Source organism: Larus michahellis, chromosome 5 (genome assembly GCF_964199755.1).
Source record: "Larus michahellis chromosome 5, bLarMic1.1, whole genome shotgun sequence".
NCBI lineage: Eukaryota > Metazoa > Chordata > Aves > Charadriiformes > Laridae > Larus > Larus michahellis.
In genome coordinates this window covers 74,852,123-74,869,406 of record NC_133900.1, presented here as the reverse complement: position 1 = coordinate 74,869,406, position 17,284 = coordinate 74,852,123, and the positions used below count along the sequence as shown (strand labels likewise).

At 41.6% G+C, this 17,284-nt stretch overlaps 1 protein-coding gene across 2 annotated transcripts in view; it reads left to right on the top strand.

Annotated features, from left to right (window-relative positions):
• Window positions 1-306: 306 nt before the first annotated feature.
• The window catches only part of USP46 (ubiquitin specific peptidase 46), a 28,740-nt gene continuing 11,762 nt past the window's right edge, over window positions 307-17,284 (top strand). Inside the window, exons 1-5 of one of the 2 annotated variants that reach the window (XM_074588055.1) lie at window positions 397-806; window positions 1,863-1,984; window positions 13,081-13,161; window positions 13,955-14,168; window positions 16,339-16,568. In XM_074588055.1, the coding sequence (XP_074444156.1) occupies window positions 1,904-1,984; window positions 13,081-13,161; window positions 13,955-14,168; window positions 16,339-16,568 (606 nt within the window). In that variant the 5' untranslated portion in view covers window positions 397-806; window positions 1,863-1,903. Of the gene's footprint in view, window positions 807-1,862; window positions 1,985-13,080; window positions 13,162-13,954; window positions 14,169-16,338; window positions 16,569-17,284 lie in introns of both variants that reach the window. The other variant, XM_074588054.1, reaches the window with a different exon arrangement.

The following is a 17,284-nucleotide window of genomic DNA, read 5'->3' as shown; positions in this document are numbered from 1 at the left end:
CATGTCCCAAAGCACAGTCCCGCCGTCCCTGCCACACATCCCTGTCACCCTGCCTGCACTCTGCCTTCCTGTCCTTCACCCCGCCGCCTGCCAATACCATGTCACACACACCGAACCCCGAGTTTCACAGCCCTGTGGCCGTTCTAGGCCTGGCAATTTGGAACCCCCCCGCTCCCCTCGGAGGCATCCGCTGATCCGCTCTGCCCGGCCGGGCAGGCCCCCTCCTCCTCTCCCGGCCCGGGACCGCCGGCTGCCGGTCACCGCCTCCGACCTTTCCTTCCCCGGCCCTGTCAGAGCGGATCAGCGGGAGCGGCGCTGCGATGGAGCGGCGAGCGGCAGCCGCCAGGAGAGGAGGAGAAGGAGGAGGAGGAGGGGGAGGAAGGCAGAGATTAGCGCGGTGCCGGCTGGCGCAGAGGCGCGGCTGAGCGCTCCAGCGGGAGCGCGGGGCCCTGCGCACCGTGCGAGAGTCGGAGGCGGAAGGAGCGGGGATGCGACTGCTCTCCCCGCGCCGCTAAACCTCCCGGTCACTCGCCCGGAGGAGGGAGGGCAGGAAGGTTCGTCCTTCTCGCTGCTCTGCGGACTCAGAGGGTGCCTGTGCTGTCCCCTCCTCTTGCTTTTATCACAGCCCCGGAGCAGGAGCAGGAGCAGAAGCAGAAGCAGAAGCAGCCGCCGCCACCGCCCCCTCTCCCTCCTGCGCTCTTCCCACCATGAGCGGGGCTGTTTTCACCTTATAAAGATGGCGGTGTGGGATCGCTGCAACCTTTAGACTAATGACTGTCAGAAACATCGCCTCCATCTGTAATATGGTGAGTGCTGGCGGGCAGGCGCGCCGGCGGGGGCGGCACGGCAGCCCCTCCGGGGGCAGGCCCGGCTGGGGTGGGGGTCCCCCGGGGGCGCCGGGCAAAGGAAGTGACTGCATCCCTGTCCCCGGCGGTGGGGGAGCCGGGCAGGCTGCGCCGGGACATGGCCGGGATGGAGTTGGTCGCCGGATAGTGGCGATGTCCCCAGGAGTTTTCCCGGAGCAGCCCGGGAGCGGGACAGTGAGGGACGGAGATGCTAAGCCGGTGCGGGGCCCTCCGGAGCGGGGCTGGTCCCGGCCGATATGGGTTGCAGACGGAGCCGCAGCCCGCCCTTCCTCCCCCTGCCCTTCCTCCCCCTGCCCTTCCTCCCTCTGCCCTTCCTCCTGTCCTAATAATCCTGCGAAAGGACCCCAAAGTTGGGTTCCGAATCCACATTAAGTCAGTGAACCCCATATAACCCTCTCGGGCAGGTGCCCTGTGGTCTTGTCCCAGTCGATGGTACATCAGTCTCACGGGGCCAGGAGCACCCCAGGTTACACAGAAAATGAGGATGTTTAGATGCCTGATAATATGCTTTTGGATCCCGATGCCAGGTACCTGCTCTAGGAAGTCTTGGCTTTAAGAGGCAACATCAGGGTTTAGCTTGCACTGCATGCTGCTCAGAGGATGGCTGTTCGTTAAGTGCTCTTGAATCACTTTGCTTTCTCTAAATCAGACTAGGCAATTAGGAAGGAATAAGGAAACGTTAATATTTTTGTTTGTTATATTCAGGCTTTGCCACTTTCCTCCCCAGGAACAGCTGAAAGGACACTTTCAGCATTGTGCTTGGGTCTAATTTTAATCCTAACAAACTTGGAGCATTTAATTGGGTTTAGATTTTCTGAAACTTGTTAGTGGGGGCAGGGAGAGCTCAAACTTTGTCAAAGGTTTATGAATACAGTGAGGCAGTAATAAACTTGCCAAAGAAATGGGTGTGTGCTAAGCACCCCAATGCAAACAGAACAGAAGCCTATTTCTGCACATTTTGTTGTTTTAGTCTGTATTTTTCCCCCTTATTTCCAGGTTCTTCAAGAGCAGCTACACGCAGTTGCCAGCTTCCCTCCATGTGGTGCCCCAGCATGCCTTGTGCTGGTGATGCCACACATACCATTCATCTGCCCTGGAGAATGGAGCCTACCTCCAGGGTAAGGCAACAGGCGCAGTCCCAGAGGCCTGGCTCCTGTGGGCTCAGTGGGAGTGTGGATTGTGAGCCTGCTCCCCTTCCACGTGTTCACACTTCCACTTAAGTGGGCTTGCTCTTTTGTTTCCAACCAGATGTCCAGGGCATCCCACGCATAGTTCTGACTTAAGCCTCAGTCCTCCCTTTGAAAAGTCTGCTCTGAAATGCAGAAAGGGAGGGTTGAATTTTGGGGTTAAAACAATTTAATACAAAATCCAGACTTGGGGTAAAATAATCTGGGTGCTCACCTTTCTTCACCAACAGTAAGTAGTTTTCTAAACTTCTCATTGTTCTTGATAACTTCCAGTCCTGTGGGCCAGTGGGCCAGGGATACTGCAAAGAAAGGTTTAGGAAACAGTACAGGACTGAGGAGAAAACCTGGGCACATGTACTTTCCTTCTGGGCAGGCTCCATTTTTTATTGCTGATGAATGGTGGGTGTGATGCCCTGCAGACTGCGTAAGTGAGCACTGCATGAAGGGGAGCTGGAGACTCTTAAGTGGCTGTAAGACTTTAGCATTGGGATAAAGTACTAAGAACTCCGTGATTTCTTTCGTGTGCTTCAGACAGATGCACTTGCATACAGTACGCTTCTCCCAAAGAATGAACAGGTTCACAGCAAAACCTGTTTTGCTGTGTTCTAATGGTGAGCTGCTCAGCTGCTGCTGCCAGTATATCCTGCAAAAGTAGCATCCAAGAAGTGGAGAGACTGAAGGGAAGAATTAGAGCCTCAGGCAGAAAAGGCATACAAGGGCCCATAGTTCAAGGCAATTCTAGCTTATGGTTCCAGTACTGTGACAGAAGGTGAAGCTGGTTTAACGATAATGATGTCTTAAAACTACATATTCCTTGGGGTCTGTGTACTTAGCTTTTAGAGATGTTGTGTTGTGCTAGTCACATATAATCTTTTTTGGATAACCCGCAGGGACTTTTAGGAAATGAAGCTGAGATTTTCAGAAAGCTGCAGGAATTTGGGGCTGTAAGAGAAACATAAATTCTTGGAAGTATTGGCAACACTGCATTATGGCTTCTCCAAAAATCTGTCCCCTTAGATGAGGGAAAAGGGGTAGGAGGACAGAGACAGAGGGAGGAATTGGTCCTGAAATACTTGTCCTTCTCTGAATGCAACACAGATTATATTTTCAATAGTAGTCCTTTCTTGACAAAGTTTTTTGTGTTTGTTTGTCCAAATACTTTTATGTCCTGGAGGGGAGAAATAGATGAAATTTAGCTGAATGAATTTAGCCCAAGGCAACCTAGCTAGTCAGCATTTTAGGATGTATGTTTGCTATTTAATTGACTGCCTGAGGTGTAGTATCTCAGGTTATAACTTTGGTCTCCTGAAGATGGTAGGCATTCAGTCTTTTCCAGGAAGGATCAAAACAAGTGCAGTGAGGCAAGGAAGCCAGGGACAATATTTAACTTGCTTGCAAAAGAGATCTAGTACCATATATTCACTGGATAAGCTCTCACATTCTCAGGCAGACACAGTAGGAGCCAAGCAGTAAGAAAAAAATGTTAGGTGCAAACTTTCCACTTGGCACATTTATTTGTAGTAAATATTCAAATGTACAACTCCTAGAATTAAACAGAATTCCTCTATTGTGTTTTACCAGTTTTGTCCCCCTATTCATAATAACAGTAGTACTAGTTATTATTCACTGATTTGGTTAATGAGACCAAAGAGCTAAAACTTGTTCTGCTGGGGGGGAGGGGATGAAGGCAACTGTGCCTGAAGGAATCGGTGGGACTCTTATGTGGACACAGTGGCCACCCTCATGGAAAAGGGAGGTCTAGTCCCCAAGATGTCCCCTCTTGCCTGCCTTTCAGACACTGGGAAAGTTCATCCCGTCTGTCTGCATGCCAGGTCTGCCACAGAAGGACATATGCAATAGTCGATCGTCAGCTTTTATGTAGGACAGGTACAATAGATGTGAAGAAACATAAGATATCCCGAAGGAACCCTGTTTGAGGGAATACTAACACCCAGTGCCATGTAACCCTTGTGGACTATAGACATAAACTAGGGATGTAGGATGCTGTAATCCTCTTTGGTATTGTTTCTGTGGGATAGCCCGATGACTCAAGAACAAAATGCTGGTTCAAAGGTAGATAGGCATGCTGGCGTTTTAGGATTGTTGCTTGCTGAAATCCTCTGCAGTATGTTTCCCTGTTGATGAGCTTTTGGTACTGCCTTGAGTTCTGAGCTAAGCTCATGCTGCAGCTGTGGCCTAGGGATATGACTGTTATGTGCAGTGAAGGACATCTAACCATTTCAGAATGTATTGACATATATTTTTACAGAGATGTCTAGCAAGCTCTGTGGACTGTATTTCTCCTAAATACCTTTTGATATTCTGCTGAGAACAGGTATTAATCCCCCCTTTCATAATTTTGTAATAATATTTCAAATAATCTGATCTGTGCTTCAGAGAGCTCTGTCAATTTAACAAATGGGGCATTCTGAGCACACTTGGATTGCTTCTGATACAAGGTATCATCTGAGATACCTCACAGTTGCTCCTTGTAGTTGTTGTATCCTTTGGAAAAAAAAGTTGCAGTCCCTCGGATTAATTTTGGTTTTTATTAACTGGGCTTTCATGTTACCCATTCTCATAGTCTCTATGAGTTTCATAACAATTGGTGTTTTTCTTCAGGAAAACATTCACGCAATTCACTGGGAATTATGTGAATACCCGTGAATTTCAGCTTTCACTTTTAAAAACAAAAAAAGTTTCTAACCATCCTAGAAACTAGTTGTAGAGAAAAACACAAAAATGTGGGAGTCTCTACTTTCAGGAAGCAAATAAGAATAACTGTTGGATTTCTTGTTTGTTGTTTGTTTGTTTTTAATGTCATGGGTTTAGAGAATCATTGCAGGATTTGTTTGAATATAGGGCATTGGCAGAATGAGGACTCAAACTGCAAACATAGATTTGGAAAATGCTTGATATAAAAAAAAAATACAATTGTAAAGCTGTAAAAATAGTCAAACTGCTTCGTATAGTAAGAGTGTTATTGGATTACAGAATTGATCACTATGACTAGCAACTGAATGTATTCATTCGGACAACCTGCAGCGTACATTTCTTCATGACTTTTAACACTTCTCATGAACAGCCGTTAAGGCAGAATAATACATGCCAAGACAGTAAAAGAGCTATCTGAAGGTATGTTTAGATTGATAAAGGAAAACAGATTTTTACAACTGAAAACATTAGTTTACAGGCAGTTCAGGCAATGCAATTTTAGAAGCATAGTCTCAAGAGTGCCCAACTTCAGTATGACATATATAGCAAATATAGAAAAAAAAATATGAAAAATTTGGGGAATGTAAAGTCTAATTATTGTAATACCTTTCTGAAGTAATGAGAAACTTGAGAGTATGGCTGACAAATGGGAACTGGACTGACAAGCAGTAAGCGTGCATTCCATCAAAAGACAAACTGAAGTCCACAAAAGATATGTTTTATATTGGATACAGGAGGATATACAAAGTGAGAAACATCCAAATATATCATTTCCAATGTATAACCTGAACTAATGGCTGAGGCCTGTCTTGCTTGAATACTTTTTTTTTTTTTTTTAATGTCTAAAGCGGTTATCTTGCAAGTACTAGTCGGTTAGAAGATAAGCACAACAGGACAATTCATGACTACAGTGTGTGGTATACAGTGTGTTTCTTTTAGATGCATACAGTCTTTGGCTTCAAGTTGCTGAATTAAAAGCAAACCAGTGGTTATGCTAAATACCTTTACAAGGGAATGTCTTAACTACAGCTCAGCAAGGCTGAGTGAGTCTGAATTGTGGAAGAGATGGGATTAAAAGCAGACTCTGGACCCTGATTAACTGTGTGGGGTGGGCAAGTGCCACACAGGAGGTGAGGTTCTGTGGCTTGAAGAGCCACAGTCTGTGGAGTGTAAACCACAGCCAGTCAGAGATGCAGACAGCAAAATCTCTTCTGCTGATCTTCCTTTCCTCAAGAAACTGTCCTTGGTTGGCTGTTTGGTATATACACTTATATACAACTATGTACATTATGTACTCTTAACGCCACAGGGTATCAGTACTTCTGGGGAATAAATGAGCCTGCATCTCCACTATAAACATGCTCCATTATAAACATGTTCTTGGGTATGCTCAGCCGTTGCAGTGAAGGCTGCTGTGCTGACGTTTTCAAGCCAGCCATTATTGGATATTGTGTGTTGTGGTTATTTAATTTGATTTCACAATTAATGACCTAATAACAGTTGCATCTTAACTGCTCTATGACAGTAAAGTCTGCAACTGTCCACTGGAATTCCATTTCATAAACCTGTGTTATTTCTGATGTATGTCTGTCTAACTTGAAGATTTTGGGTGACAATGACTACGTCATCTCTCTAGGCACTCAGGCTTCACTGTCCTTATGACTAGAATGTTTTCTAATTTCTTAACCTGAATCTCCATTACTACAATTTGGGCTTGGTACTTCTCATCCTGTCCCTCCCTGAGATCAAGAATAGACAAGTTCCTTTCTGCAAAAAACTATGTACTTGAAAATATTGTCATGCCCTGCCTGAGACTTCTATGTCTTATGCAACACAACCCTGTTCAACCCTTTTTTTACAGGTCATTTTTCTCTAGAATTGTGTTTGTCATTTTTACTGCCTTCTTTTGATTCTCTCCAGTTACCTTCATCTTACTTGAAAACTAGCACCCAAACCTGGACGTAAGGTCCTGTCTGAAGTCTTACCAGTGACAAATTAAACAGGAAAATTACTACTTTGTAGACTCCTGTCTGTAAGGATTTCATTATGTTGTCTAAAATTGTTGTTGTTGTTCTCTTTTTTTGAAATAGCACCACATAGCTGATGCTTATTCATCTTACACTATGATACGGTCTCCAGACTTTTTTCTTTTCTCTCCTTCTTTAGTCTGCTGTTTCCCATTCTGTACATGTACAGATGATTCTTCTCTTCATGTGCAGAATCTTGCACTGGTCTTAGCTGAATTTCAACAGTTTTTAGAGCATTTCTCTAGAATAAAAAAAAGAAGTCAAAAATTGACTGTGAAAAATAATTTTGAATTATAAACCTGTCCTGCAGCCCTCATAACTCACGCTATATTGAGATTTAATGAAGATATTCTTTCTTCTGTCTCCAGGTTATCAGAGAGTACTCCAGCTAGTGCAGCTGTGGTGAAGTCTAGAAGGTGTCTTGCCTTTAGAATGTTTTGAGGCACCACATATGCACTCTGGGTGGCCCAGACAAAAATGTCACTGAAGAAATTATAGTCTGTAAGCAAACTTCAGTCTTTTTTTCACTTGTGAGGCCATCTTGAGGTTATGTGTTCTGAAGACGGAAACTGGCCAAAAAAAAATGTTTTTGCTACTTGTTCCAGCAAAAGCCCGAGTGCCACTAATCCAAGAACAATTAAGCTGGAAATGGAGACGGACTCATGAGAGAATACCAAGTTGCAGTTTGGTAAAGATTGTCTAATCACAGAAAATTTAAAGATGAATATTTTAAAAAACTAACTTACTGATTTAGATACTGAACTTGTAACGCACCACCAGAACCTCACTTCCAGCACATGTTGCTTTGTGCTTTGAGAAAACCAGGTTCTTTAAGCTATAAAAGGCTAAGTCCCTAAACACTTTGTCCAAGATTTTAAGTGGTTCAGGATTTCAAGTCTCTGAATTTCTATCTGTTTCTTGGTAACCACACAGTAAAAAGGCAAAGTTATTTATGGTGCATATAGTACTTAGATCTGTGATTAGTACATCCAGCAAAAAGCAAGTTAGACATCTCCTTTCAAGCTCTTTTAATTTGCCTTAATGATCAGAAAACTCTTGGGAAAAAAGGCACAAAAATAATTCATTTAGATACATTGTTTTAAATCACCTTTCCTTCAAAAATATGAGTACACTGTGTGTCTTGCTGTTTACTATGATCCCCTATGTTTTTCATAGAACCCTCTCTTTCCTCTATTATCTTGTGGCAACAAAGTCCCAAAATAACTCTGCTGGAGGAACAGTAAAACATTTCTTTGCAGAAAGAAAGGAAAAAAAAAGCTAATCTGGTTAAATTCAACCATCTTGTGGGACTTTAAAAATTACAAAAACGTTTCAGGTTTGACATTTAATATCTGTGAGTTTGGAAGAAGGCTGGTTCTGCTATTCCAATTGCTCACCATACCTCTCTGAAAGCTGAGGTTGTCCCTGAGGATAGTTGAAGTCCAACACTGAGGACAGGTGATGTGCCTGTTGGAAGCAGTTGAATTTATATTGCATGGTGGGATATTGCTTGCTCTTACTCTCATTTTCTTTGTGTTGCTTCTTGAAGACAGGTTTGGATTTTATTTACAATCACTTCCTCTTTTTTGAGTTATTCATGACTGCAATTTGTTGGCCAGGAGGCCTTCCATATCTTTCTTTATCTTCTTTTTCCCTTCCTTCCCTTATGCTGTGCCTTCCAAAATCCTGAAACTCAGGCTGCCTGGCCCTGAAGCCATTTCTATTTTTATTCTAATTTCTCTTCTACTAGCCCAGATGTCACCCTTAGTTTGTCTTAAGTCTTCAGTTCCTTCAGGAAACAAGTCTATTTCTAGCACGTTGCTCTCACTTTCCCTGAATACTAAGAAAAAAAAATCTAGTTCACAGCCGTATATGATCTGAAGCCCTCCGTCATGGACCAGCAATCTTCCTTCATTTATCTCTGTTCTTTATATACCTGTTAAATTTCTGTTTTCATAATTCAATTTTTATGTGTTTTTTCTTATATTTTTTTAGATTTTCTTGTGAACAAGGTATTTCTTGTTATTTCTTACGTTGTATTTTATTGTTTGATGGTTATTCATACTGTCTTTCTGTTTGGCGATACCTATTTAATAGGTTTTTCCATAGGTGACTTACGAAATGTCCTAATTTCTTTACTGCACTCATTTACTTTAAATTAAGCACATGCATATTTCTAGAAAGTTAGTTCCATTTCTATAGCTTCCTTACACTAGAAAGTCTAGTCTGATTTGCTGTCTTCTGTTTGCAGTGTCTTTCATATTAGCTCTATTCCATTTCTCATCCTCCATAGAATAATTATATTTAGGTTATTTTGCTACATGTGATTTTATGATCTAATCTGGTGTCTTTGTTTTTCCTCTACACTGTTAATTTGTTTACATGCTAAAGTGCAAAGGAACAGGAGGTTTTTTTACTTAATCTGTTTCATGCGATACCAAGCACGAATTAAACTCTTAGCAACATTATCAGAAATTTCAGCTGAAAAGAAAACTGGCAGCCTTCTCCATTGGAAGGCCTGGAGCAAAATAACAAGAGGAAAAAATATAGGTCATATGGCCAGAATGTTTTTGGAGCGATGGTGTGGTAGAAATCTTGGCTTAGCCTGAACTGACCCATGCTTGGCTAAGTCTCCAACTGTATGTCTTTGCCATTTTATAGGGGCTGAATACTGATTGTTGAATTAAGTGGTAAAACTTCAGAGAAACCAAGGTTCACCAACACCACAGAATACATAGTAGGAGTTTCCACATTGACCTAGTTCTCATGAGGTCTGGCCACCACAGTCACTTTGTTGCATTTCCTTCTTTAGTGTACTCTTTTATGTATGAGCAGTCTCCTTTACTGTCTCTATACCCTGATATGAATTTATTTAATAGTCCCAGATCCCAGTTCACTGACTTATGTGGTCTCTCCTCATTTCAGGCTCTATGGCCACACTGCCACTCTTGCTGGTTTTTATGAAACTACAGTCGATTTAGATGTGGTAGGCTATTTCTCCCAGCTGAAGCACAGGACCGTTTATAAAACCATAGAGAATGGATTGCACTAAAAAATGTTTGATCAAATTTTCACTGCAGAAGTGACCAAATGACTTGCTGGGAGTGGGAATAAACAGAACCGTGCTTAAAACCATGTTGAATAGCCAGGGTTGATTTTTAATGTAGATTAACCTCAACAGGCTAACATGTTTTCTCTATTTGATAAGGTTCGTTTAAACTGAGTTCTGAATCATCTTTAACACATCTCTAATAAGATACTTTTTCCAGTTTAAACCTGGCTTGGGTGTACAGTTCCTGGTATAGTTTGGTTGGAAAAATTTCCAATCATTTCTTCTGCCATCATGTCAACTCCTTCTTGAGAAGACTTCTTATGCAAAACGTGTAATATATATGCAACATGGCATGGTTTGAGTTTACAAAATAGTCTGTCTACATTTTTTTTTTCTCCATGGAGGAAATATATCCTGCCTTGAAATATTAGGTCTCCGTGCTTCTGTTTTCCTACTCTTCATTTTCTGTGAATCTAACAGTATCTTTTTGGAGACCTTAAAATAAACCTGACTGAAATTGCCCTTGATATAAGAAAGCACAACTCCTAATGAAGTCCATGGGAGTTATGTCAGTTCACTCAAAGACTGAATTTAACCTCTCCTTTTTATTGGGAGACCAGCACACAATGTTTAGTTTTATATTTGCAACAGCCAAGACCTGGTTTTGGCGAGGAAAAGCTCTATGAGGAGCTGTTACTAAGCTTATGTTGTTTCAACAGCATGTACTTTGGAGATTTCCATGTAATGTATAGTTTTTATATGAAGATCAGTTAGTGCACATCATGGATTTGTTTGGTTTTCAGTGATAATTTTGTTTCGTAAATCCTGATCCTTGCTCTTTTTCACAATATTTACAAGACAATTTAAATACTAGAAGGATTTGTCAAACCATCTGGCATCCTCTGAAGTAAGAAACCCCGGCCCTGGAGGAAAGGCAAATGAGTAACGTAGGAGCAACTAGTTAGCAGAGCACTTGCATTCTACTTGTGTAATAGCATACACAAACCTGTAGTTTATGAAAGAGTAGGAGGTTACTTTTCAGATATATTATTTTCCATGAATTCTAGAGGGAGAATTTTTTTCAGTGTGGAAAATACTTCCTGCAAAACTGGAAAAGCATCCATTTCATTCTTATGTTAGGAAACTTGATTTGAACACTAAAAGTGTAATTGAAGAAAACCTTTGCTTTGATCTGAATGTAGCTGTACAATGAGTATTAACATGAAGACGGTTTTCTCAGAAGCTGCATTAATCTTCTGTAGTCATGTTTTTTCTTTTATCAGCCAGGGTTTTGAGAGTAACAGCAGCTGTTTGCTTCACTGTTAATATCAGATAGACAAATATCTACCAGTTTCCTCCCTCTCGGGAAGTCGGATGCTTTGCTGAATCAGTACATCTTTGGCAAGGCTGGCTTTTCAAGGAAAGGAACTAATCTTCATGTGGAACTTACATACATATCACAGAATCAGAGAATGGTAGGGGTTGGAAGGGACCTTTGGAGATGATCTAGTCCAACTCCCCTGCCAAAGCAGGTATCACACTGTCATCTCTGTTGAAAGGTAGCCAATAATTGATTTGTATAGATAGTTCCTTTTTCCAAGCTTCTCACTGAGGCTCAGCAGAGCCCGATGAGGACATATAACGTATCCCTTAAGCTTTGCATGGAGCCTTGTGCAGGTAAAGTACTTCAGTCTCAAAGGGAATGTCTGGGAAATCACATACACTTGGTTTGAGCAACCAGCTATGTGTATGTGAGAGAAAGGGAGAGACTGCAAAGAGATCTGCTAAGGGGATGCAAAATACAAAATCTTTGGAGATTTCTGGAAGCTGCTAACTTGAAGGAGCTGATTTACTTTCAAGGCTTGCAAATTCTCAAAGAGTACCTGTGCTGAGTTTCACACCACTGATTCTATTGACTAAAATAATTTTCTTTTGATGAATTGACATGAAATAATAATCTGATGTAGCAAGCAGTGGTGATGGGAGGTGCAGTGAAGAAACACAAATCAGGCTTTGGGGAGAAGATGGGGAGGGGAGACCAGAATTATTGAATTTGACTACTAGTAACTTTGAAAATTTTAGCTGATGAAGTCTCTGAGCAAATGATATATTGAACAAGCCTCGGGAATACAGGGAATAAATTTTCAGGTGTTTTATGTGTTGGCATGTTTACAGGGGCATTTTACATGGTTTTATGAAGGTCAAGCAATTGTGCTGTTCTTGTTCGATGGAAATTCTAGGGCATAATAGATTAATGCTTCGCTTTGCGGAGCATACTCGGTAAGGAAATAAACGTATGATGTCAGAAAAGCAATTATCACACAAATTAGAAATTGGCTAACTGAAAGGTCTTGCATAAATGTAGGTAGAGAATACTTGTTCAAATAGAGCATTTTTTGTGAGGTCCCACAGGGATCCATATGCTTATAGAGCAGATAGGAGCGATGACATGGGCTTTGGCAGCAATCTAGCTTGCTTGCTTGCTTGGTAATCTAAGCTCGTTTAAAAATGGGCATTTCAATATAGCAAAACTACAGGTAACATACAAAAGTAGTGGTTGCGCTTCACAGACCAGTAGTTGTGAAAGCAGCTTTACTGTTGGAGTGAAGATACAGCTGAACGTAACTTGCCACACCGAGGCAGTGACTTAGGGATGTGACAGTGCTTGGGCTTACGTACCCTTTGGCGTTAGATAGGGCAAAATGGCAGATATAGTACACCGGATCTTAACACTCGTGATGTTGTTACTAGAACTGGGCGCCAGTCTGGAGCCCAGGTCATCTGATGCTGATGAATTAGAAGGGGTTCAGAGAAGTTTCAGTAATGCTTAGAAAACCTGCCTCACATTTAAAAACTGGTTTATCCAAGATAACTTTAAGGGTTTTGCGTAAGATCAACAAGTATCTTTATGAGGCGGGAGGGTAATGGGATCCAGCCGTTCACATACACAGTAAAAATAAGGAGGAGGTGGGTGTGGGGAGAACCACCGTTGTTGTGACCAGTTCACTTCGAACCAGCCATTACTAGAGTGTCCAGGTCAGGCCAGCTCCACTACCTACAACTGCAAATATTTTTATTGGCTTACGTGACTGTCATGCTCGCTCATTAATAAGACAGAGTTAGCGTGGTTAATTGCAGCTGAAAGGAAAAAATTAGTTTCTGTCTTGATGTTGTCCATAACTTTATTTTAGAATCTTAATGTTCTAAATAATTTCTTCCCTCTTTTTCCATAGGGCACCAATGCCTCTGCTCTGGAAAAAGACATTGGCCCAGAGCAGTTTCCAATCAATGAACACTACTTTGGATTGGTCAATGTAAGTACCATTTTCAATAGGCAAACCAAATACAGAACTGTAGTTTTGATGTTACTTAAACTTTGGTTTCTTCTTTTTTTTTTCCCCCCATCCAATCTTGTTTTAAGGTAGGATTGTCTTTTTTTTTTAAGAAGTGCTGCTCACATTCCAATTTTAGGCAAAGTGGGTTGCAAAGCTGTATCAGATGTTTGAAGATAGCTTCATACGCCCCCAGAGAAAACAGTTTACTGTCCTATGAAAGTTTCCAGGAATTAGAATTTACACTTCAATAAAGTTAAAAATCTATTTTAGCTATGAAATGTGAGGGAGGAAGTGATGGAAGTATGGACAAGCTTAGGTACAGCAGTTTGCATTGGGGACTCTCTTAGGAGGAGCTTTTTTATCTGACTAAGGAAAGAATGAGTGAGAAGGCTGTTTAATCACTTGTTTATTCCCATATAGATAAAACAGATATAGTAATTCTTTCCTTGAAAACATCAATCATTCTGCTACTGAGCAGTAAGATAGAGCCCAGCAAGAGTATATTAATATATGGAAACAAGCTTAATGAGATCCACTACAATAAATACATCTCTTGCAAGTGGAAACTTTTACTTTGTATCCTGGTTAATTTAGAACACCATAGGGTTTTTTCTGTGAATTATCAGAGGTGGGTGTGGAAATATATTCCTACAGCAGCTGCACGGCAAAATGGCTGGGATGTGACAGGGGCACAGAGGCCAGAAGTTGAAAGAAGCAACTAGTTTTATTGTGATGTACAGAGATTAAGATTGTCTTTTATTTTACATGGCAGTTTGGGAACACCTGCTACTGTAACTCCGTGCTGCAGGCATTGTATTTTTGCCGGCCGTTTCGGGAAAATGTATTATCATACAAGGCCCAACAGAAAAAGAAGGAAAATCTCTTGACTTGCCTGGCAGACCTTTTCCACAGTATTGCTACTCAGAAGAAGAAAGTTGGAGTTATTCCACCAAAGAAGTTCATATCAAGGTTACGAAAAGAGAATGGTAAGTGAAAAACTGGAATCCTCTTAAACATTCATACATTGATCAGGAAAGTATAAATAAATATTAGGCAATGTGGTCATATTAATCAGATGTTCAGGTTAGATTTGTAAATGTCTTTTACTACTTTTTGGGGTTTAGATATTAATATTTGAGTATCTTGAAATAACCGTACCGGTTCCCAGAAGTGCATGAATTAATGATGTTTTCACAGGATGGTGGGACAGACTGCACTGTACAGGAAGCTAGGGCTGGGAATAGGGTGACACTCTGCTGTAATTTTTTAGTTATTTTTTTGTGGAGTGTGGTAGAGAGAAAATTGAAGGCAGTTGGCAGTGTAGAAACTGTGTGACCTAAGAGTGTTACAGGCACCACTGGCCCAAACCACCCTGGAGGACAGGTAACTGTATCTATGTGGGGGTATTCAGTGGCCCACACATCAACTACTGCCCTTGTTCTTATAGTGGTGGGCACAGTCTCATTTTGTGAAGCATCAGGCCTTTTTTGAGCATTAGGTTGGCAATAGCATATGCCTAATCTTGTAGCAGTTCTGTCTAAGGGATATGAGGAACATCTCGAAATAAGGAAACCTGCCACACAGCTCCATTTTGGCCTGGATTCATATCACTGTGGGTGGTATGCTTAGAAACAGGGGAGCTTTGAATGAAGAGACAAAGTACGAGCGAAACACCTGGAAAAAATTGCTTCCTGGTGACAGCATATAAATGAGCAGACTGTTCATTCCAGAGCAGACGTTTGAAAGTATGACAAAGTTAGCTCTGAGTCACCTAGTGGTAAATGCCCCCACACTGTTGGGGATCACTTCTAGGGGCTGGATCTTATGTTTTCAGCTTTTTTAAATTAGGGCCAGGCTCGGTGTGTATTAACCTGCTCATGCATCCAGGCTAGACGTTGCAAAGCCGAAGGATCTGTGCAATATTTTCTGAGCAAATCCACATGAGCTTTTTCAGGAGCAGGAGGATAAAAATACACATTTCTTGGGAACACGGATTCTTTTTTCTTCAACATGGTGGGCAAATTAAGCCTTCACTGGAGAAGTCTGTACTAAATCACCGCTGTGATATTCTCCCCTCCTCCTGCAAGCATTTCTTATTGAAGAGGACAAGTCTCTGCTCATCAGACTTGTGTGTAAAAAATGGGCTTTGTTAGATGGTGTTATTATTACTATTTGTGGTGGGTTAACCTTGGCTGGCTTCCAGGTGCCCACCAAGGCTCTCTCTCCCTCCCTTCCTCAGCAGGACCGGGAGAGAAAATAAGATGAAAAAAACTTGTGTGTTGAGATAAAGGCAGCTTAATAAAAAAAAGCAAAGGACGCAAGTGGAAGCAAAGCAAAATTAAAGGGGATTTATTCTCTACTTCCCATCATCAGGCGATTTCCAGCCAGTCCTGGGAAGCAGGGCCTTGGTATGCATAGGAGTTGCTTTGGAAGACAAACATCTTAATGAATGCCTTCCCCCCCTTGCCCTCCTTTCTCTTATCTTTCATTGCTGAACACAAAGTCATATGGCATGGAATATCCCTTTGGCCAGTTTGGGCCAGCTGTGTCCCCTCCCAACCTCTTGCCCAGCCCCAGCCTACCAGCCTTTCGTGGGGCCCATGTTGGAGAGACAGCCCTGATGTGTGAGCACTGCTCAGCAATAGCCAAAATGTTGGTGCGTTATCAACACCGTTCTAGCCACACGTATGAAACACAGCACTGTATGGCCTGCTATGAGGAAAGGTAACTCCATCCTGCGTCTTCAGTTTCCCCAGCCATGTGTCTTACTGGCCAAACTCTGTGACGTTCCTAAGTGTCTGAGGGACTGGGAATATATGGGTGGGAGTCAGTGCTGCCTAAAGTTAGTCTAAGGAATTTATTTAGGGTAAGTCACCCTCTTGCTTTCTTCATTGACTGTACTGGGAGCCTACACAACCGACTCCAAAGAAAAGCGTAACCTTTCAGACAGCTAAAGTTAGATGAGATGAAGCCTTCCCCCAAAGCAGCTTCCCTGAAGCCAGCGTGACTGCAGAACTGCTCTTCTTTGGCATGATTCTAAATGCTTTGCTAAACAAGGGCCAGTACACGTATTTGGAAAGAAATAATGAATTTAGTTTGCTTTCTTGAAGGAAAGGATGTGCTCAGCTTTAGAAACCTCTGCTCTCTTCTTCACAGATCTCTTTGACAACTACATGCAGCAGGATGCACATGAGTTTTTAAATTACCTGCTCAACACCATCGCAGACATTTTGCAGGAGGAGAAGAAACAGGAAAAGCAAAATGGCAAACTGAAAAATGGCAACATGAATGAAGCTGAAGAGAACAATAAACAAGAACTCACCTGGGTGCATGAGATTTTTCAGGGAACACTGACTAACGAAACTAGATGTTTGAACTGTGAAACCGTAAGCATTGGGATAGATTTTTTTTTTTTTTGGTTGTTGCCCATTAATAGATAGATACATTTTATATATATAAATATACGAATCTTTTCAGACATCTGAGAATTGTGGATATTCCTGTAGACTTTACTTCTTGAAGTGAGTATATCCTTTTCTAAAAATTTATTTTTCTAAGCATGACTTGGCTAACCTATGCCAAGTCTTGCTGTCCTAATATATATCTCTACAGTTAAAATCCTTTCTAGTTAATCAATACACTTCCTTATTACTGTAACTTTGGGAGAAGATATTCATATCATTATTCCACGAATAAGTGAAATGTTAAGATGAATTTGTGTTAATTCAATCCTAAGAATGTGACTGGCATACAGAAGGTTTGTTATTAACAAACCGTGTATTTTCTTTTATCTCCCTAATATTTTCTAGAGGATGCTGTTAACGTGAAGTCTCTTATGTTTGAAGTATAAGTAAAATCAGTTTTAGTTAGGAAACCTGATTGCAAATCTCCTATCTAGTTCTGTGGTTTTCAATCACACACTCCTACTTAAAGGAAAAAGAAATACTAATAATAAAAAAAGTTTCTCTCTGTGAGGTTGCTATGTGAAAGAGTAACTCAGTCAGGAAAAAAATCTGTTCTGGTGAGAACAGTGACATTGACTTTCCAAAAAGGTTGGAATTAACCTCACTGAACCTTTGCTTTGTAAAAAGGTAGGTGTCAA